The 25,915-nt window shown below is 38.1% G+C and overlaps 1 protein-coding gene across 1 annotated transcript in view; it reads right to left on the reverse strand.

Moving 5' to 3' along the window:
- Nucleotides 1–1,014: 1,014 nt before the first annotated feature.
- The window catches only part of SGK2 (serum/glucocorticoid regulated kinase 2), a 49,610-nt gene continuing 24,709 nt past the window's right edge, over nt 1,015–25,915 (reverse strand). The window contains exons 8-13 of the mRNA XM_044664333.1: nt 14,774–14,810; nt 13,221–13,307; nt 6,485–6,580; nt 4,564–4,719; nt 2,314–2,403; nt 1,015–1,657 (exon numbers count right to left, since the gene is read on the reverse strand). Of these exons, the coding sequence (XP_044520268.1) occupies nt 1,502–1,657; nt 2,314–2,403; nt 4,564–4,719; nt 6,485–6,580; nt 13,221–13,307; nt 14,774–14,810 (622 nt within the window). The 3' untranslated portion in view covers nt 1,015–1,501. The remainder of the gene's footprint in view (nt 1,658–2,313; nt 2,404–4,563; nt 4,720–6,484; nt 6,581–13,220; nt 13,308–14,773; nt 14,811–25,915) is intronic.

A 25,915-nucleotide genomic window follows, 5' to 3' on the forward strand; every position in this document is an offset into this window, starting at 1 on the left:
TTATCATTCATTTTTCCCTACTAAAGAAATGTAGTTTTGCCATCTGTTCTGAATCTGTTGGGTTCTATTTTTCTTTTCTAGAAATCTTCAAGAATGTAAGCTCCTTGAGGACAGGGTCTGTGGCAATTTTTATTTCTGTATCTTTATAGCCCTCTTGTATCTCTTTGTATCTCTTTATTACAGTGCCTTAATATATGGTGGGGTTCAATAAATGTTTGTTGAATGATCTACACACCATAGTGCAGGAATAAACACAGCATAGTTTTCTGTTTTACATGGTAGAATCATGTTTTTAATGTTTTATTAATGCTTTTCAAAAATTGCATCATTTCCTAAATAGGACCCCCCCTTAACAAAGTAGAGAGGCATAGTGAGTCATGTATTGGCCTCAGTGTCAAGAAGATCTGGATTCAGAATCTGACTCTGAAATGTTCTTAATTATATGATCCCAGGCAATCACTTATCCTCTCTGTGCCTCAGTTTCTTCACCTAGTCTAGATTGAAGATGATACCTGTTGTACCTACCTCAAAGGTTCAAATGAGATTATGTATGGAAAGTGCTTCACAAACTTTAAAGACTATATAAATATTAACTACTCTTATATCATTATAGCTGAGCAAAACAATGGTATATTGACTTTGTGGACAATATAGACCTCATTCCACACCTGTTTCTACCATCTCTCTGCTGAGAGGAGAGAGAGATATTTCATTAGCAGTCCTCTAGAGTCACAATTAGTCTTTTCATTGTTCTCAGGTATGATATTCAGATCTAGCAAAATTCCAAGTGATTTCAATCATTTCACTCATTTAAATTTACTCATTTAAAACTATTATTGGCATGGTATACCTCCTCTTGCATTTTTTTTAAACCCTTACCTTCCATCTTAGAATTGATACTGTGTATTGGTTCCAAAGCAGAAGAGCAGTAATGGCTGGGCAATGAAGGTTAAGTTACTTCCCCAGAGTCACACAGTTAGGAAGTGTCTGAGGCCACACTGAAACTCAGAACCTCCCATCTCTAGGCATGGCTCTCAATCCACTGAGCCACCTAGCCCTCCCCTTTCTAATGTATATTAATAAATTGGTTTTCTGGTCTGCAAATGAGCATCTTATACATCAGTCATCCAGTACTTGACTACTATTAGGGGAAATGACAACAACAAGTTTCTAAAAGAGATGATAAATCATGGTGGTAGCCCATCTATTGACACCATAACTAAGGTAAGGCCAATCCTTAGTAGGCCTTATATACCCCACCTTGTCCTTTTTTCCCCTTCCTTTCTTCCTCTGTTCTTTCCTTCCTTCTGGTTGAATTTTATCCCATCAAATGAATACCATTCTGATGTAGCACCTAAGAGTACTGTATGGTCAGTAGGAGAAAATTGGGACATGTACAGTATACTTATCATATCTTCCATTTTTGGATAGAGCAATTTGACTCAAAAGACAAATAGCATGAGCACTTTGTTCGAGGTGATGCCTGGGCTTAATAGCAGTTTTAAAAATTCTCATCCCCAGGTGCATAAGAAAAGCCTAAAAATGCACTTGAAGCCCCATAGCTGTTGGTTGTTAAGTCTGGTGTTTGTCCAATAGAGCTAGAAATTGCCTCTTTAGTGAACTCTGGATCGAAATGTCTTAAGTCAGCTGGCCCCACCTTTGGAGAAAAAGAGAGGATGGGATATGAAGTTTAGTGTTATAAGATAAATTGAAGCATCCTTTTAATAAAGGTGTTCTTAAGCTAAAGTCTGTGAATAGTTTACTATTTATTTATTTCATTTATGTATGAAAGATTTTGAAAACTTATTTCTAACATGATTAGTTTCCTTTATAATCTTATGTATTTCATTTTATGTACCTAAAAATATTGTTCTGAGAAAGGGTCTATAGGTTTTGTCAGACTGTCAAAATGATCAATGATAGAAAATAAAACGAAGAAACTCTGCTTTAGAACAATCCTAATCCATTACAGCTAGATACCTGACTCACAAAGCTAGAGATATCTATCCTATCCAAGCATCTATGATCCCCCTGTGCACTACCACCTTTCATGACTTTCCTATTACATTCCCATTCGACCCTCACTCACGTCAACCGACAACATGGCTCTCTTTGCTATCACTAAGTCTTCAGAGCAATGGAAAAAGGAGATGGGAAAGAGGAAAGCAAATGAGAAGAAATGAAAACCAAAGTTTATTCTCCTCCAGTTTGGCTTATGAAACAAAGGGGCAGATAGAAAAGCTTGAGTACTTTTGAGTCAAATTAATTATAATGATGAAGAATAAATGAACAAATAATGACATAAGCTCTTACCACATTTGGGTTGAAAGGAGGAGTGAGTCTCTTGTGATATAAATCATCCCAGTTTATTGGACTAAAGAAGACATGATTCTTTATCTCAAGCTGCAAGGGAAAAATACTAAGTTTAGAAAAAAGATCTCCCCTTATACATGATAGCTGCCACTATACCGAGTGTTTGGTTCTACCCAACCACGTTTGGAAATGAGAATATCCACTCTTCAGTATGGTGTCAATGTGGAAGAATAGACAGAGAGTGCTGGTCTTGGAATTGGGAAGATGTAGGTTTGAATCTTGCTTTTGACACTTACTAGCTGTGTGACCCTTGAGAAGTCTCTGAGCCTCTTTCACCTTCAGGTTTCTCCTCTGTAAAATGGGGATAATTCCTGGAAGTTCCACTTACCAAGGTTTTTTGAAGCTCAAGTAAGATGTCTATAAAGCACTTCAGAAATCTTAAAGATTTCTGATATATAAATATGAGCTACTATTATCATAGTCATCTTAAAGCCTTTTAATATTTATTTTGAACTTATGGAATTCAGACATTTCTTTGGTCACAAGGAATGATTAAAAAATAATTGTATTATAGTCAGAATTAATCTCTACCACCTTTAATAGTAATAATTATAATTACTGTTATTATATGCCGCAAGATAGCACAATGGATAGAGCAGTGAGTGGAGTTTGGAGTAAGAATGATCTGAGTTCAAATACTACCTCAGACACTATGTGCAAATCATGTAACCTCTCTTAGTCTTTCCCCTCATCTGTAAAATAGCGATAATAATAGTAACCAACTCTTGGAGTTGTGAGCATAAGATGCTATAATGGATATAAAGTATTTTGCAAATTTTAGAGTGCTCTCTAAAGGAGAGCTATGACTATTAAATGACATTATCTAGCACTCACATAAGTGAGGCACTTATATAGAGCATTTCATCTGATCCCCAACAATCCTTTGAAGTAGGTGCAACAGTGAATATTATCCCCATTTTATAGAAGAAGAAAGAAGCTGTATTTATCACTTCCTCCACTGATAATTTTGGTAATTGGTGGTTTTAAAAGATGTTGAAAAAAATGCAACTAATTGCCCCAAATCTTCCTGCAAGGAAAATGTGTGGCATCTATTCATTAAGAAGAAGGGAGAGGATGAAGAGCCAGACTCATCACAGAGCTTTTAGAAAGCAATTAAATTTGACTCTCAAGTATATATTCAAATTCCCACCTTCAAGACTGATCCTCTTCCCACCCCACCCCCATACCTATCCCTTCAATCAATACTTCAATCAATGTTTCAGTGCTCTGTGTCAATCCTGAGGAAGCTTTCTATCACCATGTAGGATCACAGATCTACAGCTAGAAGGGACTTCTGAGGTCATCTAATCCTATCCACAATTATATTGGTCAAGGAAACTAAATCACAGGGAGATTAACTTGCTCAAGATCACTCAGGTACTAAGTGTCAGAGTCAAGATTTGAATTCGGGCCTGCTGACTCCAGTTCCTACACGCTTCATTTCATCCTGCTGCCTCCAATATGATTGTACCCATGCTACTTTTATTTTTCTACTAGAGTGATTTGTCTGCTTTTTCCAGCTCATTTTGTAGATGAGGAAACAGAGGCAAACAGGATTAAGTGACTTGCCCAAGGTCACATAGTGTTTGAGGTCAGATTTGAACTCATGAAAATGAGTCTTCCTGATTCCAAACCCCATGCGCCATCCACTAGACCACCTAGCTGCCCTTTCTATACTGCTTTATATGATTATAGTTGAATTTCTTGCTCTGAGAACTGTTCCTTACTACTTTAAATAGTTGAGTCTATTAAGAGTAAAATCCAGTCCTTCCCCCTGGAAAACATTAGACCTAACATAAGTAGAAAACTACTTCATATTACTGAAATATATCATTTCATGGCTTTAAAATGACTGGGCTTAGATTATAAGCAGGAGAGTTTAGATTAGATATTAGGAATGACTCTGCAATTAAGGTTGGGATCCTCTCCTCTGTAAGGGAGGGAGGAAGAAGCTGTCATTCAAATGATGTAAGTACAATTCTGACCAGACAGGGAAACAAACCAGATGATCTGTCAAACTCTCATACTTTGATATTAATCATCCTTTGAAACCATACTCTTTGATGAAGTTAGGCCATGTGCATTTAAAAACATGTCTTTTCTTGAGGTTAAGAAATCACTAGAAGCAGAGGGTGTGAGGTAGGGGTGGAGGGCAGGATGGGAGAGAGCCCTTAGAAACCTATCACATACAAAGTCTGCTTTGGCACCCAGCCTTTTCTTCTGATCCTTGTGGAGAAGGCCATGCAGGAGATCACAGGCTGCCACTGTCTTGCCTCCTTGGATCTGGAGAGGCTTGTGAAGGATATTCTCATACATTTCAGAAACATCTCGGCTGTAGAAAGGTGGCTGCCAGATAGAGAAACAAAGAAGAGATCTGTATTATCCATCATAGATTAGGGACTGAAGAAACACAACATTTTTTTCCCCCAGAGAATCTAGGGGAATCTAGAAATTCTTACTTCAGAAAAGAATTGGAGAATGTTAAAAATTGTTTTTATGTTTAATTGGACATATAAACATAAACAAACAAAAAGTTAAAGAAAAGAACAGAATTGGACAATATACCTAGCAGCACAGACCCACAAGTCATATCACAGAAAATAAGAGATTGGATACTTTGTATACTGTTCGGTAGAGAGAACTCTGGACTAAAGTGCTAATGGGGGATAGAATCTCAGGACTGGAATGGGTCTCAAAGGTATCTTGTACAACTTATACCCAAATACGAGCCCCATCTTCAACATGCCTAACAATTGGTTAGCTAACATTGGCTTGAACACGTCTAGTGTCAGGGAACCGGTTACTTCCTAAGGCATACCAGGGAAGTATTTCCTTGTAATAAGTATGGTATCTACCTTTCTGAAATGTCTTCCAATTTCTCCTAGTTCTACCCTGTGGGTTCAAGCAGAATAAGTCTAATGCCTCTTTCACACTGCAGGCTTTATAATACTTATAGATGGTAACCATATTCTCTAGCACCAAGTCATCTTTTTCAGGCTTAACATCTAACCAATCTTTATGACATGACTAAAAGCTTTCACTATCCTGGTTACTCTTCTCAAGATGTTCTCCAAAAATGTAGTGCCCAGAATAAAACACAATTCTGATCGAGACAGAAGATAGTAAACAGATCCACCATTGCCCTAGTCCTGGAATGCCTAGTTTCTCTTACTGTAGCTTAAGATGAAGAGTTCTCACACAACCAAAGAGAAAAAAATTAACTCATTGCCATGTGCCAGAACAGGCATTGCCAACCTACGGTACTTCCAGAGGGTACATCAATGAGTATAACAAATGTCTGGTAACTAGCTATATTATCTATGGAAATTAATCTCCTTGTTTTATTTCTTACGTGCCTTTGCAATGGAAACTCTAGAATTTATTCCTTTCCTATTGAATAGGGAATATTACTGAAATCTAAGGGATGGGGAAGCAGAGGGGACAAAAAAAAATGAGCTAGGAACTAAAAAGAGCTGCATTGGTGGGATGTTTGTGAAAATCCCAAGGAATCTTTATGAAAAAGAAACACCATTCATCAGTTTGTTCCTCTCTTCTGTAGTTCTCTTCTCTCTTCCCATTCCTAATCCTTTCTTATTTATTACCAAGTATTGTGACCTTCTCTACTCAGCACTTCAGTTTCTTGATGCCACACAAAACTTCTTCTTTCTTTCTTTCTTTCTTTCTTTCTTTCTTTCTTTCTTTCTTTCTTTCTTTCTTTCTCTCTTTCCTTCTTTCTTTTTTTCTGTTTAAACTCTTACCTTCCATCTTGGCAGAAGAAGGGTGAGGGCTAGGCAATGGGTGTCAAGTGGTTTCCCCAAGTCACACACCTAAGGAAATATCTGAGACCAGATTTGAACCTAGGACCTCCCATCTCTCGGCCTGACTCTCTATTCACTGAGCTTCTTCCTCCATACAACCTTCTTCCTTTGTGCCTTTACCTTCTTATCCATCTTATGTCTTCTTATGTCTTAGCCTACTATTTCCTAGAAAGGAAGAATGCTTAATTTGGTTAACTAAATTATCCTACAAGTTCTATAACAGTACTAAAAAGCAAATTCATTTAATTATTGAGACTAATATCAGGTAAATATTATAATGTTCTGATACTTACCAAGCCACAGAGCATTTCATAAAGAACAGCTCCCAAACACCACCAATCTACTGTTCGGTCATAAGGTTGTTTTCTCAATACTTCTGGAGCCAAATACTATTGGAAAAATAACATTGAAGAACTCTGATGAATAGTATGACCAACCAGGATTCCAGAAGGCAGATGATGAACTATGCCACCACCCTTCTGACAGAGAGGTGGTGGATTCAAGTTTTTTAATGAATCATATATTTTGGGGTGTATTGGGAATTTGTTTTTCTTGATATGCATATTTGTTAAAAATGATTTTGTTTTTCTTTTATATGCAAGGAGAGAAAACAAATGCTCACTAATTGAAAAATAAAACTTTAAACAAGCATATTGATCACTATGAAGCTGCATGCAAAAAGGATTTTGCCAATGCTGGCCAGCTTTGTGGCCAAGGAAAATCATTTCACTTCTCTTTACATCTTTAAAACGTGAGGGTTGAGGGACAGCTAGGTGGTACAGTGGATAGAATGTCAAGTCTAGAGTTGGGAGGATCTGAGTTCAAATCTGACCTCAGATACTTTCCAGCTGTGTGATCCTGGGCAGTCATTTAATCCCAATTGCCTAGCCCTTGCTACCCTTCTGTCTTAGAATTAATCCTAAGAGAGAAGGTAAGGGCTTTTTAAAAATTATTTTTAATATGAAGGTTGAACAAGAATCAGGTACAAATACCCTAATGAATATTAAGCACCAACTTGGTCCAAGGCTCTGTATCAAGTGCAGGGAATACAAAGATGAAATAAGATGCAGTGCCTGACCTGGAGGAATTTATAGTACAATAAGGAAGAGAATGCAAATAGATTAGTGACTCAAACTTAGAGCAAATGCACAACTTGAGTTTAAGACCATAGACTAAGCTATTCTTTTCTTATTATTCAATTGATAATTTCATGACTGAAGAAATTAAGGCCCAAAGAGAAAAGATATGTCTAGTTGCATAAAGGGTCAGTAGAGAAATGGGACTAGGAGTCAGATGTCCTAACTTCTGACCTTTGACTCTTTGACTAGGCATTTGCCTTTTGCAGCTCTAACAAAGAACACACTGAAGAATATGGATTCTCTCTCTCTTGATCTACTCTGATGGCCTGTGCCCTGACAAATCCACAAAACATTAGTTGCATTACCACCACCACCCCCTTTTAGCAGCTACTACCAGCACAATGATAAGGTAACCAGTTCTTCCCCCAAACTCCCTTCAGGCCCCAATTAACTCTGTCAAAGAGGAATTCTGTTATCAAAGGATTTTTTTAAATGGTAATATCAATATACTTCTTGTATCTATTGTGACAAAATAAGATATGAATGTGATATAATACTATTGTGCTGTGAGAAAGGATAGAGGGGATTTTTTTTTTAACCTTTACCTTCTGTCTTAGAATTGATTCTCAATTCTAAGGCAAAAGAGCTGTAAGGGCTTGGCAGTTGGGGTTAAGTACTTGCCCAGGGTCACACAGCTAGTTAGTGTCCGAGGCCAGATTTTAACCCCAGGACCTCCCAACTTCAAGTCTGGCTCTCTATCTAGTTTTAAAGAAACCTGGAAAAATTCATATGAACTGATGAAAAGTGAAATGAATGGATCTAAAAGAACAATTTATACAATAACAACACTACTGTAAAGACAAATATTTTTGAAAGACTTAGGAACTCTAATCAATGCCATGACCAACTACAATTCCAGAGGATTCATAATGAAGCATGCTACCCACCTTCAGATAAAGAGCTAATTGGCTGAGAATGCAGATTGAGGCATATTTTTAAAATATTTATTAGGAAGGGGAGACAGGAAGAGAGGTAGGAGGGAACAAATGCAGACCTGAAAATAAAGTAAATATGAATTTAAAGAAAACATTGTGACAAAAGATGGAAAACCCTTATTTTACTTCAAATATTTTAAGGCTTATGAAGAAAGATAACTAAAGGGAATCTCAGAACTAGAAAGGACCAGAGAGTTACTTATTTTGTCAAATGCTAGTGCTAAAAAGGAGTGTCAGAAGGCCCATTACTGTCATACTAGGGTTTTAAGGAACACAGTTTTGGAAATATTCATCTAGATCAGTGATTCCCAAAGTGGGTGCTACCACCCCCTGGTGGGTGCTGCAGCGTTCCAGGGAAGTGGTGATGGCCACATTTTTTTTTTTGTATTCATTCTATTCTGAGTTCAATAAATAGTTTCATAATTTCCAGGGGGTGCTACGTAATATTTTTTTCTGGAACAGGGGCGGTAGGCCAAAAAAGTTTGGGAACCACTGATCTAGATGATAACCTTCATTAAACAAAGGAAGAAAAAAAGAGCAGCAGAGGTGAAGAGATTCACCCAAGAAGCACCCAAGATCACATAGCTAAATAAGGGTAGAATGAAACTAGAATTCTGGTATCCTAACTCCCTGGGCTCTTTTCATGTTATTTACCTACTTCGTGATATGAAAGCAATTGTTTTCACTGAATTTGAATAGTCATCTACAACAAAAAGTCAGCATGAAAGTATTATCAAGGACAGTACCTTGAGTCAGGAAGACCTGGGTTCCAAGATGGTCATGACACTTGGTAGCTTTCATTGTCTTGTAGTTCACATACAAATATGTGAACTTACCCTACCTAAGCAAATTACCATCTTTCTGTAACTTGGGAAGTCCTCAGTCTGAGATTCTTCATTTGTATAAACTTTTATTTTTTATATATAGAGAGAGAGATAGAGAGCGAGAGAGACTACACACAGAAACATATATTTATAAATTCTTTTCATTTGTATAATGAAGAATATATATATGTACATATACATATATACATACACATCTCATATATATCTTATCTACAATTTAGGAATTTGAAGAAGGTTCCACACAGTACCATAAGAATGATTAAAGGTCATGAAATAGGATCTAAAGAATAAGATGAAAGGAAATGACATTACTTAATGAAAAGAAGAGAAAACTGGGGAATGATTCAAGAATATGAAGGATCACTAAGATGATGAAAAGCAGTCATTTTTCAACTCCATCATTCATATAAAAATCAATCAATATTTATTTCATCCAAAGCCTCTCTTCTATCTTAGAATTGATACTAAGACAAAAGATAAGGGTTAAAAAAATAACACAAAAATGGAAGCTGGGAAGCCATCTTGATAGATACTACCCTACCACCCTAACCTAGACACGGATTCAGGGAACTAAAGCACCTATTCCCCCTTCTCTGTCCAATTTTACAAGATAACCTTTAATAAATCTCATTTGGACATGTAAGTCTTGTGCATAAGCTTTCTTCTTTCCCCCTATCTAGGATATATGTTGAGTTCTCCTCATTATGCTTTCCCCACTCATTTGGAGAGATCTTTGCTGCCAAATGTGAGGATCAAAACGGACATGAAAAACTGGTCAAGTTTCCATCTTATTTTGGAATTCCTAGTATTATCATAGTATTATTATAGAGTAAGTTCTACAGATTACCACAATGAGTAATTTAACTGCCCCATGTTCTTCAAATATGCCTTCCTTTTCTTACTTGCCCATCTTTATTCATTCCATTCCTTCTCTCTAGCTACCGACATCTTGACTCTAAGTTCCAGCTCAAATGTTCTGCTTTTCAAGTCTTGCCCAGCTCCCTCTTTAAAGCACTATACTACTACACCACTCTTATGCAAATCATCATATACTGTCTCATGGCTTTGTTCCTCATACATGTGTCCTACTTCATCACCTTTGCTACTAGAATATAAGCAAACTGAGAAAAGGAGCTGGCTCTTAGTTATTTTTGTACTTTTTATTTTTTTAATGAAACCTTTACCTGGGGCAGCTAGGTGGCTTAGTGGATAGAGATCCAGGCCTAGAGTTGGGTGGTCCTGGATTCAAATCTAGTCTCAGATAGGTACTAGGTGGAAGACTCTGGGCAAGTCATTTAGCCCCAGGTGCCTAACCCTAGCCTCTCTTCTGTCTTGGAACCAATACTTAGTATTGATTCTAAGATAGAAAGTTAAGGCTTTTTAAAAAAAAACCTTATCTCCTGTCTTAATATCATTTCTAAGTCCAGAATCTGGCTACAACTAAGGTCAGATTGGAACCCAGGTCCTCCCCCAACTCTAGACCTGGCTTCCTATCCACTGTGCTACCTAGCTGCTCCCCTCCCACAACTTCTAGTATAATTCCCTGCACCTATTCCCTTCTATAAATGTCTTTTAAATGAATGATATGTCAGAAGAATCTGAGGATCCTTATAAAGAACACTGTGCACTATATGGGAGACCCAGAATAGCACTACAAGTTAGAGGAATTTGGATGAATCATTTCCTGGTGAACTGGACTGAGCTTCTCAGCATAATTCTTTTCTTCAATCATAGGGGAAAGGGGCTGTTTCTGGTAAGAACAATCTGCTCCTTTAGAAGCAAAGAAAAGCCACTGAGAGGAAAACTAGAGAATAATAACCATCTCCAAACCATTCTGCCACCACTATGATCCTCTTCAACTTCCCACTTTCCTAAGCTTGGACTCATGCCCCTGGGTCCTGATAAGTGAACCTTCACCTTACCTAACTGAGAACCAGGCCATCATACCCTCTCTTGCCAGCTCCAAACCATACCACCATCACTCTGGCACTCCATGTTTCCACCTTCCCCCTTTCTGACTCTAGCTCCTTTGTATTAGTTGTCCTCTCTTAATTAAGGTGTAAGAAGGGCAGCTAGATGGTGCAGTGGAGAGAATGCCAAGTCAGAAAAATGAATCTTCCTAAGTTCAAATCCAGCCTCAGACACATACTAGCTGTGTCAATCCTGGGCAAATCACTTAACCCTGTTAGCCTCAGTTTCCTTATTTGTAAAATGAACTGGAGAAGGAAATGGCAAACCACTCCAATATCTTTGCTGAGAAAACACCAAATTGGATCATGAAGAATCAGACACAATTGACGCAATTGAAAAACAATTCAAATGTAAGTGCAGATTACTTGTATTTCTGTGCTTACCAGTATTTATAGCCCTAATGTGTGGCATAGTGCTTGACACTAGCAAACACTTAATAAATGATTTTTCAATCATTTTAGATCTGGAAAGGATCTTTGAAATCATCACTCTAGGGGGCAGCTAGGTAGCTCAGTGGATTGAGAGCCAGTCCTAGAGTTGGGAGGTCGTGGGTTCGAGTCTGGCCTCAGATACTTCTTAGCTGTGTGACCCTGGGCAAGTCACTTAACCCCCATTGCCTAGCTCTTACACTTCTAAGGATTTGGTGTGTTTTTTTTTTAAGAAAATAAAAAAGAAATCACTCTAACCTTATTTTACAGATGATGAAATTGAGGTTCAGATAGGATAAGTGATTTCTCTAGGGTTTCACAGCTAGTTAACAGCAGATGTAGACCTAGAATTCAGATCAGATTTAGAGCTCAGTGTTCTTTCTGTTATCTCTCTCTCAATTCAAGTTATTAGTACTAAACTTTCTATAAATTTTCTTAAAAGAGATAAATTTAAAAAGAAAGAAAACAAGAAAAACTATCCCCTGTAGGCAATCATCCATTGTTTCCCAAGTAGCAAAATGGCCAGTAGAAGGTCAGAAAAAAATGGGGAACAGTTTCTTCAATGAGCAGCTAAATAGATCTCCCAAAATGACACTGGTGTCTATGGAATAAGCTCATGAATTAGAGATAAACTCCATTTTATGCTAAATCTCAACATGATAGTAATCAAATGTTTTGGGGACTAACCTAAACAATGTGATATGACAAAATAAGGAGAAATAATTTGAAAATGCTATGGTGAATCCACTTTTCCTGTTCTACTCCTGGGAAGGCTCATCCACTAATTTTTTTGGGAGAAGATTCCCTAACCACCAGATAAAATAGGACCACAGTGACTATAATTATGTATATACACAATACAGCAACAGTCCAAATCCTAATGTCAACATAGATCATCTCATTTTACAGACAAATCTAGCTATTGTGAGATGCTAGAAGAACAGAGAGTTTACAATAATGTTAATGATAAATTAGTGCCATTCAAGACCAGCAGTTGTTAACATTTAAAATCTCAGAACTGCAGGAGCGGAAACACAGAAGAAAAACAACTGCTTGAACACATGGGTTGATGCGGATAAGATTGGGGATGTAGACTCTAAATGACCACACCAATGCAACTATCAATAATATGGAAATAGGTCTTGATAGATGACACGTTAAAATCAGTGGAAATGCTTGTTGGCTATGTGGAGTGGGGTCTGGGGTGGGGTGAAGGGGAAAGTAAAAACATGAATCATGTAACCATGGAAAATTTTTTTAAAAAATTAAAAAATTAAAAAAAACATTTAAAATCTCAGGGCAATCAAAGAGAAAATCCTTTCTTGTTTAATGTTCACAAGATTTAGCATCAATCAGGTCTTTCTGGTTAATGTCAATTTTTATCCAGTTAATGTTGACAATCTGCAGTTGAATTTTAGCTATTCATATATACAAGTGATCAGCTACTTATTCCAATAACTTTCTTTTTAAAAAACACTTATCTTCTGTCTTAGAAGCAATACTAAGTATCAGTTCCAAGAGAGAAGAGCAGTAAGGGCTAGATGGTTGGGGTTAAGTGAGTTGCCCAGGGTCACACAGCTAGGATGTGTCTAAAGCCATATTTGAGACCAGCACAACTCCACTGAGCCACCTAGCTGCATCTATTCCAATAATTTTCAGAGTTGGGCCCTTGCAGATGGCTGAGGAGACACAGCAACTACCCATTTTATACCTCTGGGGTGCCACAGAAAGTAGATGTGGTTTCTTCTGGCTCCATTCCTTCTTTACAAAGTCCAAAATCAGTCAACACAACATGGCCCTAATGAGAAACAGACAAGAAGAGACTGGAAAGTTCTACTCAAAATGGATGAATTGTCCTTTGCCAGCCACTACCCTAATCCCATTTCTCAACCTCTTTATACCTTGGTAGACTGTTTTTGAGTGGTTATGGTTCTTTCCTTGTCCTCTCTTCCCACCAAGAAAAATATCATCTTCTGATGACCAGCCCCCTAGTGACGTTCTAAATTTAGCTCAGCTGGTCCTTGAATGATACTCGTTAGACCCATACTCGAAGTCTTTCCATTTTAGGATCATAATTCTAGACCTGGGAGAGCCCTCAGAAGTCTTCTATTCCAGCTGTCTTGTGAGAAAGCTGAGGCCCAGAAAGGTTATGTAACTTGGCCAAAGGTCATGCAGTTAGCTAGTGAGGAAGTCAAGATTTAACCACTGCCTTTCTGACTTTAGAACCTGTGCTTTCCACCAGCCTGCACTGCCTCTGTTCTTTCATAGGTCAAGTTCCCACATCTGGAATACACTCTCCTCCTTACCTCTGTTTCAGAAAATCCTTAGCCTTCTTCAAAGCCCAGCTCAAGATTGACAGCCCCTTTCAAAAGGCCTTTCCTCCTCCCCACATCTAGCTGTAAGTGCCCTCTCCTTCTTGAAATTGCTTTATATCTGCTTTATATCTCCCTATGGAATATACATATCATAGGGTATCTGGGGGCAGGGGCTATTTCAATTTTGTCTTTACATCCCAAATGCCTAGTATGGGGCCTCAAACAAAACATACACTTTAGTAAATGCTTATGGATTTGAATGACATTGCCGGAGCTTGTGTATCCCTGGCATCATCATTATCAAAGCCAACATTTATATAGTGCTTACTGTGTGCCAGGAAGTATGCTAAGCACACAACAACCCTGGGAGGTAGGTGCTATTATTATCCACATTTTACAATTGAGGAAATTGAGGTCGACAAAGTTCAAGTGACTTGTCCAGGGTCATACATCTAAGAAGTGTCTGAGATCAGATTTGAACTTGGGTCTTCCTGACTTCAAGACTAGCTCTCCATCTGCTGAACCATCTAGCTATGTAGTAGACTATCACAAGCAGAGTCTTTAAGAAGGCAAGTCATCTCTCTGCTATGGTGAGCCATCAGAGGAAGTCTTTAGTCTTACATTAATAGGTCCTTAATACAGTTTTTAAGAAATAATTTAAGAAAAGTATTTCGATGATGGTTGGGGGGAGGTAGGAGGAAGTATAAGGAAATGTGAGTATTAACTCTGCCCATTCTGTGACCTCAAGAAAATAAATTCTTTTGGGAAATGTGTCACTGAAAAGCCTTTGGTCTTACTTCCTAAATCCCTATGTTAGCACTGGGAATCTGTCTTCCTTGTCTCCCCGAGTTTTCAGCTAGTCATTCCTCCATCCTAACCCTCTGCCCATCTCATGCCAACCTTCCCCCCACCCCCACCCAATACATAACACACACAGATGTATACGGACCTGGCAATCCAAGAGAATGTTCTCTGGTTTCAAGTCCCTGTGGAAAATGAGAAGGAAAAACATTGGTGTTTTGGTATTCATTAAAGATGCTTAAATTCCTTCTAGACTGAGAGTCCCTGAAGATGAGGGACTCCATCATTTGCTATCTTTGTGTCCTCAGTATCTTTTGAATAAGTTACATTCTAAGTGGTTTTATTTTATTGAATTTAAGAACAGTTGTTGTTGCTACTGTTCAGTAATGCTCAATCATTTTCAGTCATGTCGTGTTCTTCATGACCCCATTTGGGGTTTTTGGCAGAGATACCGGAATGATTTGCCATTTCCTTCTCCAGCTCATTTTATAAATGAGGAAACTGAGGTAAACAGGGGTAAGGGACTTGCCCAAGGTCACACAGCTAGTGTATGAGGCTGAATTTGAATTTAGCAAGATGAGTCTTCCTGACTTTGGTTCTGGCACTCTCTAGTAACAGGGGAAGGAGGTAAAGGGTGACTCATGATTTTGTGACCTTTGGCAAATCACTTAGCCTCCAATTTCAAGTTTCCTCCCTGGTAAAATGTAGAAAATACTACTTTGGAAGCACCTCCCTCCCAGAGGTGTCTGAAAGAGACCATTTTAAAGACCACAAGAGGCTATATAAAAACATCACGAATAAAAGGAAGGAACAAAACAAAGCTTTGATGATATCGGTCATCTTTTACAGCAGGCCAGGAGTGCCTCCTTCTCAGCCCAGTCCACATTGCAGAAGGAGGTGGCAATGGACAGGGAAGCAGAATGCTGCAGGAAGGCAGTGTCCCACAGGGAAAGGAGCCCTAGATTTGGAACTAGATGCCCCAGGTTTGAATCCAATGCTACAATTCTGTGTAATTTTATTAAGTTACTTCATCTGTGGGCCTCAGTTTCCTTGTCTGTAAAATAAGATAGAGATTTAAACTAGATGATTATCAAAGTCCTTCCAACCTTTAATCCATGCTCTTTTACTGCCAAAATGTTATCCAAACATCTCAGGATAATTGTTTCTATTTTAATCACCTGGGGAAATCATGACATTAATAAAAAAAATATCAGGAAATTCCTTCCCAATTTCACATCTATTACCTCAGACAGTCATATAAATATTAACATTTGGTGATGAAGTTGAAAAGAACTATCTCCTTCAAGGCTTGAAAAATGAAGGATAGTCAAGCACAGTAGCACCAGAATAACAAAGAAGACCCCAGACCAGAATAGCCCAGGTCCAAGTGTTCCAAGATCCCAGCACTGTGTCCCAAGGAAAAGTAGAAGACTCTGAAGATCTAGAACTCTAAACTTCAATGGACTCAGGGCTGGATTCAGGAAGATCTGAATTCAAATTTGGCCTCAGATATTACTAGCTGGGTGACTCTGGGGCAAGTCTTAGTTTTTTCCTCTGTAAAATGGGGATAAAAATAGTCTCTGCTTCCCAGATGTGATGAGAATCAAATGAGATTATACAGGTATCTCTTCCACAAGTCAGGGATTAGGGACAATCTAGAAAATCTGGATAAAATGTTTTGGCCTTCTCTTCATAACAGAGAAGAAGTCTGAATTTTTTTCTTTTTCTTTTATGGGATGTTTACAATATCTTATTGTAAAATTTAGGTTATGCATTTGGTCATAGGCTATATAGTTTCTAAGCTTTTTCTGTATCATCTACTGGCCTTTGCATGTCATTTTCAGCTTCCACAAAACTCCCCCCAAATTCCCATTTAATTTCTCATGCTGACCTGCAATATATCAAAACCGTGATGGGAAAAGTTGCAATATGGAAGGGATATCTACATTTGTAAAATGCATTGCAAACCTTAAAGTGCTATATAAATGACAGTTATTATTGTTGGATTTTTTTTTATATTTATCAAGGTGGGGACACTAACCCAAGGAAGTACAAATCAATGAAGAAATTCACAGGGCTCAGGTCAAGACTGAAAGCAGTATTGACTAGCCCTATCCAAAAAGCCAAGATTGGCTCTAGCACAAAACCTCAATTCAGGAGCTAAAGTAGGAAAGATGAGTAAATGAAAGAAAACATTAATTTGTTTTAAAAAAAAGTTAGAGGTCTAGAAAGTCCCCCCAAAAAGGAGCAAGTTACTACATCGAAACCTCAAGCCTTAGCTCAAAGAGAAAAAGATGGATTTTCTGCAAGGACAACATGAAAACCTAAAATATATGAAGCAAGAGTTTAAAATAAAATAAAAGCCCTGGAGGAAGGAAATGAAGGAGAATAAAGAGTTTAGAAATGAAAGTGGTAAACCTACTTTTTTAGGTTTAACTTGTTGGGTTTAATCAAGGTTTAATGGGTATTTGTTGGGTTTAATTTAGCAATCCCTGAAAATTACATTTGATCAAACAAAAAACAATTACTCCATGAAATAGCATATATATGTATGTATACATATGTAGGAACATAATAAAAATATTGAAAAAATAGAGAAAAATATATTTGATATTTTAAAAAATTGACCTAGAAAAGAGGAAAAGGAGAGCATTTAGGAATCATTGGACTTCCTGAAAAACACAACAAATGAAAAAGCATGGATGCTATATGTCAAGAAATCATAAGTAGACACTGTCTAGGTATCTTTGAACTAGAAGGCAAAATGAAGACAGAAAGAATCTAACTAATTACCTTCAGAGAAAAAACCAGAAAGAAAAATTCTCAGGAATGTCAGAACCAAATTCCTGAGCTTAAAAACAACCAAAAAAGTAATGGAAATATATGAAGAAAGAAGCAGTTCAAATATCAAGGAACTATGATGAAAATCACATAAGACCTGGCAGCTTCTACTAATAACTATAACTAATAATCCAGAGGATTATGTTAGAACATAATATTTGTAAAATCCTAAGTGGGAGGGATATATTTTTACTGGAATAGAGGATTTTAAAGCATTTCTGATTAAAAAAGAAAAAAAATACCAGAGCTTTGTAGGAACTTTGAGGTATCAATACCAGAACCAGGATAAATTTAATTGAGCAATTGGAAGGGGTTGTATAACATTCTAAAAGGGAAAGAAGAAACACATGGTTTCCACATGTGGGTCCAGAGAAGTTGGTGGGGGGAGTAGGACTAGGAGAAAGTTCTCCATCCCACCTTGGGCCTGGGATCAGTTTTATGTAGTACCCAACTGAGGCCAAAGCAGAGGGGCCCTCTAATGGGAAAGGGGAAAGCAATGGGGTGCCAGGAAGAGTCTAGGTTTAAATCTGACCTCAGACACTTTCTAGTTGTGTAATTCTGGGCAAGTCACTTAACTCCAATTACCTAGCCTTTACTGTTCTTACCAATACTTAATATCAGTTCTAAGGTTTGTTGTTTTTTTTTTTTAAGAAAGAAAGAAAAGTGAGGGGGTGACTTTCCAGTCTATGTGCTTGGTTCCTATGGGGAGAACCCCACATATTCTGAAAACTCTGTAGATGTTAGCCACCTCCTATTTCAGATGAAGGTTGATTTTCTTTTCCCTTTATTCTGTCTCCTTTCTTTCTTTCCTTCCTTCCTTTCTTTGTTATTATTGTTGTTTTGGGTTAAGGACTTTTATAAGCAATATGGCAGGCAATCATTTATGAAGATTATGTGGAAAAATATCTAGTAGTTAAAATTGCAAAACCATGAATTTGGGAGTAAATATAAATCTCAGGCTCACTGGCTATGATATGCCTATATCCTTGTGGAATAATGCTCATTTCTAGATTGTTTGTGAACTATGCCATAGGGAATTTGCCAAAATGCAACCCAGTTGATTTGCCTGGGATAGCAAATGTTTAACTGGGAGGAAAGTATAAGCAATTCCCCTCTCTCCTCCAGTTCAGTTGTTATAATCATAGAATGTAGTTAGGTATGATAAAGTTTTATTATGCTAACAAAGTCTATGATCCCTTTATGAGGTTCAAACACCTCCCTCTTTGAGTTAAGAAGTGAACAATGACTGTCTGAGCAAGAAAATAATCCATACCACTTAGGGCTTTAAATAGTTAAAGCCTAAACAAATGTTGGGGCAGGTTGGTGGTACAGTTGATGGAGCACAGGCCTGGAGTCAGGAAGATCTGAGCTCAAATCCAACCTAAGATATTTACTAGCTGTGTGAACCTGGGCAAGTCACTTAGAACTGAGTTCAAATGTGACCTTAGACACAAACTGTGTAATCTTGGGCAAGTCACTTAACCCTGTTTTCCTGTTTCCTCATCTATCAGATGAGCTGGAGAAGAAAATGGTAAACCACTCCAGTATCATTGCCAAGAAAACCCCAAATAGGGTCACAAGGAGTTTGGCATGACCAAAATGACTAAGCAACAAGAAGCAGAGAAGAGAATTAAATTATGGAAAGGATCAGACATTGGGAACTCAGCTTAGCAACCCCCCTCCAGTAGAAATAGGATGTGCAGATTCCTTAAGAATAAGGAATTATACAAAATTTTAAAGGCAGGGGTATCAACTATGATCTCAAATGTATTATAATGGAATACTACTACTCTATAAGAAATGGCAAACAAGACGATCATGAAAAAATCTGGAAAGCCTCATATGAACTGATACAAAGTGAAGTGAGAAGAACTAGAACATTGTACCCAGGAACAGCAAAAATATATGATCTTCAACTGTGAATGGCTTGATTATTATCAGCAATGCAAGGATCCAGGACAATCCCAAGGGACTCATAACAAAAAAGACTATCCACTGCCATAGAAGGAACTGATGCCATCTGAATTGTGTGATAATGAGATTAAATCTACCCTGCCCATCTTTAGATTTAATCACCAAAAGTGAAAACATCTCCATTTAACTCACAATTTGGGTGGTCTGTAAACCATTCATGCTAGAGTGAGTGAAAAATAAGAATTTACTGACTGCCTCCTGGGCAGTCCTAAGAAAAGCGTTTATTATGATTGAACATGTAAACTAAGAGGAAGGCACAGGAAGTGATGCAAAAGAAGTGCTTTTAAAAGGGAGTGACAACTTCCTGTAGGACACTTCTTGTTTGTTTCTTGGAGCTGGAGTTTGAGATAAAGACACTTCTTTGCCTTGAACTGGACCTGGAGGAGCTCTGGCTCAGGACCTTGGACTGCTTTATATTTCTCCTTAGAAATACATGTGGGTGAGTGAAGGCTGATTCCCTTAGCTTCCCTGGAGGTACCAACCTCTGGAGGAGCCCTTGACTAGGAAGAGCCGTCATGGCTAAAACTCTTGTTAATTGGCTTTTAGGCTCTCTAGCTGGGGCCTCTGGAGCCCTGCCAGAGTAAAGCCAAGACTTGAATACATAATCTAGTTTGATAAGCTAGATCTCTTACTCTACCCTCTTCTCATTTCTCTACTTTCACTCTCTCCTATATTTTATAAATAAGTTGCTAAAATTCATTTTAGAATTGATATTTATTCAATTCTTGGTGACCAGCCCTTTTAATATTCAGTCCAACAAACCTAATTTACCCCCTTTACATTTCCATTGTGCTTTTTAGGTTTGACCCCATCTGATGGATGCTGATGGATATGATATGATTCTTGTAGGACAGTGTGCCCCAGGCTTAAAGAGAAAAGAATTAATCACTGTTCTAATACCACTTGAATAAATAGCTTTACTAAGAGTTAATGTTGTCCCCTGATTGTTTGTTTTATGTATGTTTATTTTTAAACTCTTACCTTCTGCCTTAATATAACTTCTGTCTTAGAAGGGCAAGGAAACTGGAGTTAAGTGACTTTGCCCAGGGTCACATGGTTAGGAAGTATCTGAGGCCAGATTTGAATTCAGATATTCCCGACTTCAGACCTGGCTCTCTATCCACTACTTACTTAGCTGCCCCTCCATGGCTATTTGTTAATAGGACGCTCATAAGCTATATATAGTTTCAGAAGCATAGATCCACAGGGAGAGCCCTAGAACAAATAGGTAGTAATTGCCCCCTGGAGACCCAATCCAAAGTACAAATAGGGAGAGTAGAAAAGAGGAGGTGCTACATATCAAAACCATATTTTTTAAACTCACATGTGGAATAGTTTTATGTGAAGTTAGGGGTTAGTAACAAAATTGGAAGGAAGGTCAAACCCACAAAATTGTTGCCAGAGAGAAAGGTGATTTTGACTGAACAAAGGCTTATTGAATTCAGGCCAGCACTAAATATGGCTTGGGACCTCACCATATTGTCATTTTCTTAGCATTAATGGAGCTTCTAAATAGAGTTTCTGCTTGGTGTAATAAGGGGGGTGTTTTAAGAGAAGGGAGGATGAATCTGGGAACAAGCTGGAGCAGAATAGATGTCTCATCCTCCCTCACAGTAGCTCCTTATTACTGGGAGACTAATTCTGAATCCTTCTAGGAAATGGGGGATCCTGGGAGGGCATTCCGCCCTCGGGGATCTGAAGGAATTGTACCCCCTTGAGGAGAAGCATTTGGAGACCTGGTTCAGAGTTGGTGCATGCAAGCAAGGTTCACATAAACTTCCCCCTTCCTTCATAGCAGGTAGTCAGGCTTAAGATAGAGATCAGCCTGACTCAACTGCTGCACTCCCACCCAACCTAGTCTCCCTCAATGGAACTAACACGATCTGATCTTTTGATATTTATTAGATCCAACAAGGGGTGTGGAATGGATATAGGGTATCAGAGGAAGGTGGGTGCAGGAAACCCTAAGAAAATTATTCCTCCTAACAGGTCCCTCACTCAGGAGAGTGACCCTGACTCAATCCCAAAGGAGAGTCTGGATCTCCCTCAATCCTGAGCTTCATCTGTCCTTCCCACTAAATATAATTGCCTATAAATTAATATGTCTAAATGGTCTAAGGTGGGACATTGTTTGTAAAGTCCAAGGCAAGAGAGATTTAGAGAACTGCTCCCCAAAGGAGTCCAGCAACCCTAAACCCAGCTGAGCACTGCTAAAGATCAAGGAGATGACAGGATGCCAAGATGTCTCTGGTGCAGGTCTTCTTCCTTGGTGAGGAAAACCAAAGATGTCCTCAGGGGATCTCAGAGCCCAGATCCATATCTTCCTGCTCGAGCTTGAACCCCAGAAAGACCCCCTCCTCAGTTCTCCACTCCCAGAAGTCTCTGCTGTTCCAACTGTCACTTGGACTCTCATCCTCCCAACATTCCATGATTCTTTTCAAGATGTCAGTGCCTTGACTCATTCTTACAGTATCCCGCTTTTGTGTTGTGGGATCTTTTGCTAAAAATCCCACCTGCATTATACCTATTCTTATCTATTCTTATCACATCTTATGTCCCTTTCCCCCCAAAATAATAAATGCCTATCTTACTCTGTCTAGCTACAAACTATCTCTAAGACGGGGTTAGGCAAGTTTTGGGGTAAGGGTATAAGGTTTTGCAAGGTTTTTTACAATGTTGCAATAAAACTTCCTTCTGAACAATTCTAAAGTCTATCAGCTATTGCATTAAACAATCTTATTGGAATTAACTGGTTCTAAGGTTATTATTTCTAACTACTCATAGTTTTAAAACAATATTAACTCACACCATTAAACCCATTTCCCTTTGTTAATGTGTTAGTACTTTACCTTATTCTATTTCTTTCTCTCATGTTATCTAGCTAGGATTTCAAACTTCCCTATACCCTCTCTACACTCTCCCTGCATTTATGCTAACTAATTCTATGGTGTTAGTCTTTGTTAATATATTTACAAGCCTAGGGTAACTAGTTTGAACTTATGCTACATTATGAACTTATGTTACAATTATTTATAAGATTTGCATTATGCCATATGATACACTTTGTACAAATGTTGCATGCAGTTCTGCATTCCGGCATTAGCCAGATAAGAAAGCCTTGCACTTTTATATTTGGCTAAGACCTTCATGGAACTTGCTAAATATTTACATCTTGTGTACATATATGCAATATATATATTTTCATTTTCATTGATGTTATCTTCAAACCATGGTTTATTTACATGAAGTCTTGGCTAGATATCAGTTTTGTGTTGTGTTTTGTGTACTGTGCATGCAACATACCAATGTTGATAGTAGAAATTTCTCTCTTCTCAAGTTGACTGTAGATTCTCTTCTGTCTTTATGCTATGTATTGTGAATGCATTTTCCCTATAGTATGATGTTAATTTGTGTTTTCTTGTGTTTACGCCACACTAGTCATACATAACCCGTTTCCTTTTGTCTTCTTGCTGCAATTATCCATTTTGCAAAGTTCACAGTTCAAAGGTTTTCAAAGTGTTCATTTTGCTGTACAGTTGATCTTGCTTTGTAGGTTTGATGATTCTTTTCTTCTGTTGTTTCCTTCTTCTGGCTCTTTTGTTGTCACATACTTGACTGTAGTCTAAAATGTCAGAGGGGTCTCTCCTCATTGTGTAATACAGTGATTCCCAAAGTGGGTGCCACCGCCCCCTAGTGGGTGCTTCCATGATCCAGGGGAGTGGTGATGGCCACATTTTTTGTGTGTGTTTACATTCTATTCTGAGTTCAATAAATAGTTTCATAATTTCCAGGGGGTGCTAAGTAATATTTTTTCTGGAAAGGGGGCAGTAGGCCAAAAAAGTTTGGGAACCACTGGTGTAATGGAACTGTTGTGATTGTGTTGTGTTATCAGTTGTGTAGTAGTTTTTGTTATCTGCAGTTTTTCTTATGTTTGTGTTTCATGGTCATTATTTTGGTCTGTTTGTTCTAGGTATTCTATGTTTGGTTTCTGTTTCTTCACATGCAATGCATGGTACCAATAATCTCTGTCTTGGACTTTGATTGCAGTTGGGGAAGTGAGCAGGATCTGATATGGTCCCATCCATTGGCCATCCAGTGCTGACTTTCTGTCAAAGTTCTTAATATATACAGTATCTCCAGGTTTTATGTCGTGGATTTAAAAGTCCATGGGCACTCTCTGTTGCAAGAGTCCCAGTTCACACAACTCTGTCAGTCTTTGCTATAATACTGTTATATATTTGTGCAATTGACAATATGCTCCTAACATCAAGGTATATGCTGGTTTAAAAGATTTTCCTGTCCATATTGCATAGCCATAGAGCATTTTGAAGGGTGAGATGTGCAAATCTGTACTTGGTTTAGTTCTTACGTAATACAACACAATTGGTAAAGCATCTGTCCATTTGAGGTGAGTTTCTGAATAGACCTTTCCAATGAGTGACTTGATATCTCTGTTAAATCTTTCCACTTGCCCTGTACTTTCTGAATGGTAAACGGTGTGGTAAGATCCTTGTATTCCCAAATTTTTATATACTTCTTGCAAGATTTTGTAGGTGAAATGAGAACCTTTGTCCAAATCTATTTTAGATGGAATTGAATATCTTGGGATGATTTCTTTCAACACGGTCTTTATGACAAACGCAGCATTGTTTTTCTTGGCAAGATAAACCTCTGGCCATCTAGTTAACCGATCTATTATGACCAGACAGTATTTGTAAACTTTGTCACATGGCATGTTTATATAGTCTATCTGCAAATATTCAGAGTATATGCTAATGGTCTGCCCCCAAGACCCTTGGTTTTGAAACTCCTTTGATAGAACTGCATGCAGATCTTGCATTTATGACAGATTCTCATGGCACAAGAGATGATTTCTGGAGCAATCCAAAATTTCCTAATAGAGTCAATAATGACCTGTGTATCATAGTGCTCTTTTCACACACTGGGTAGTATAGAGTTTTTGGCACTTGTTTGGCTCCTAGATTTCGTTCTCATTGCTGAACTTCCCTGTGATTGTATACTCGTTTTAAAATGTCTTCACCCATTAGGGTGAAGTTCAGAATACAGGTGGGCCTGAATCTAGCTCCAAACTTCATTGTAATGTCCGCTTTGTGGTTCCCTAATGAGGTTTTGTCTGACCCAAGCATGTGGCCTTGGCAATGCATGACTACCACTTCTCTAGGAAAATGTACTGCTTTGAGAAGTTTCAGAATGATGTCACCATATGCTATTGCCTTTCCTCCAGATGTTATGAAACCCTTGTGCCTCCATATTTGTCCAGTGGCGTGAAGGACTGGGAATGCATATCTGCTATCTCTGAAGATGTTAATTCTCTTGTCCTTTCCTATTTGCAGAGCTCTTAAAAGACTTATAGACTCTGTCCCTTGAGCATGCATACCACAAAGTCTCTGTGTGTCACTACTGCAGCTCCTACAAACTTTTCCCCTTGGTGCATGTATGCTGAGCCATTGGTGTGGAGTTCAATGTCTGGATTTGAAAGTGGTGTATCTTTCAAATCTTCTCTTGTCTTTAGTATTATTTCTAAAGTGTCTTTGCAATCATGCACTGGCTCTCCTGTCATTCTAAGCCACTTTTAAATAAGGGGGTGGGGGTTAAGAGGATGGGAATGTAGCTGAGAACAAGCAGGAGCAGAATAGATGTCCCTTCCTCTTTCCCCATTGCCCGTATTACTTTGAGACTATTGGGGATCCCTTTGGAAAACAAGGGACCCCAGGAGGGGCCTCCTGATGTGTTGGAGGTTGAGTTCATTTAAATCTTGGAAACTGAGGACATTTTTCCTAGCTTCCACCAGCCTATCTAAATATGTGCTAGGATGCCCTCTCCCCCCACCCCCCTGCCTCCTGTTTAATCTTGTCAAATTTTCCATGAATCGGGTCTTTTCGCATGTATTTTCATCACTTTGACCAAATCTTCTCTACATCTTTTCAAGAATGACAAGCAAATCTATATTGATTAATATTAATATATATGCATTAATTAAGCATCAGCTTTGTACAAGATGATGAACATAGACCCAGCTCTCACCAAGACCCAGAAATTGAATTACTATCTTCCAGACCCTTACCACTATTACCATCCTAATAGCTTTCAGAGGTAAAGATAAGTAAATATTGTTGATGTCTTTGTATTCTTGATGGAAATCAGAGCCCTGAAACCTTAAAGAATATTGTGAACTATGCAAAAGATTAGAGACCAAAAACAAAAAACAGACTATTTTCCCAGTTTCCTTCAGTTTAATTTAATTCAGCAAACATTCTTAAATATCTTCTCTCTAAATCCCTACTCTAAATACTTAAATACCTACTTAACTTCTTAAATACCTACTCTATGGAAAACACTGAGAATTCAAAGTTAAAACCCAAATAGTCCTTGCCTTCCAGAGACTTGCATTCTACTGGGGTGTAAAACATGTACACTGATAAATAAATATAATTTGAAGGTGATAACATGAATA

The sequence above is a fragment of the Gracilinanus agilis genome, chromosome 2 (genome assembly GCF_016433145.1).
Source record: "Gracilinanus agilis isolate LMUSP501 chromosome 2, AgileGrace, whole genome shotgun sequence".
Lineage (NCBI taxonomy): Eukaryota > Metazoa > Chordata > Mammalia > Didelphimorphia > Didelphidae > Gracilinanus > Gracilinanus agilis.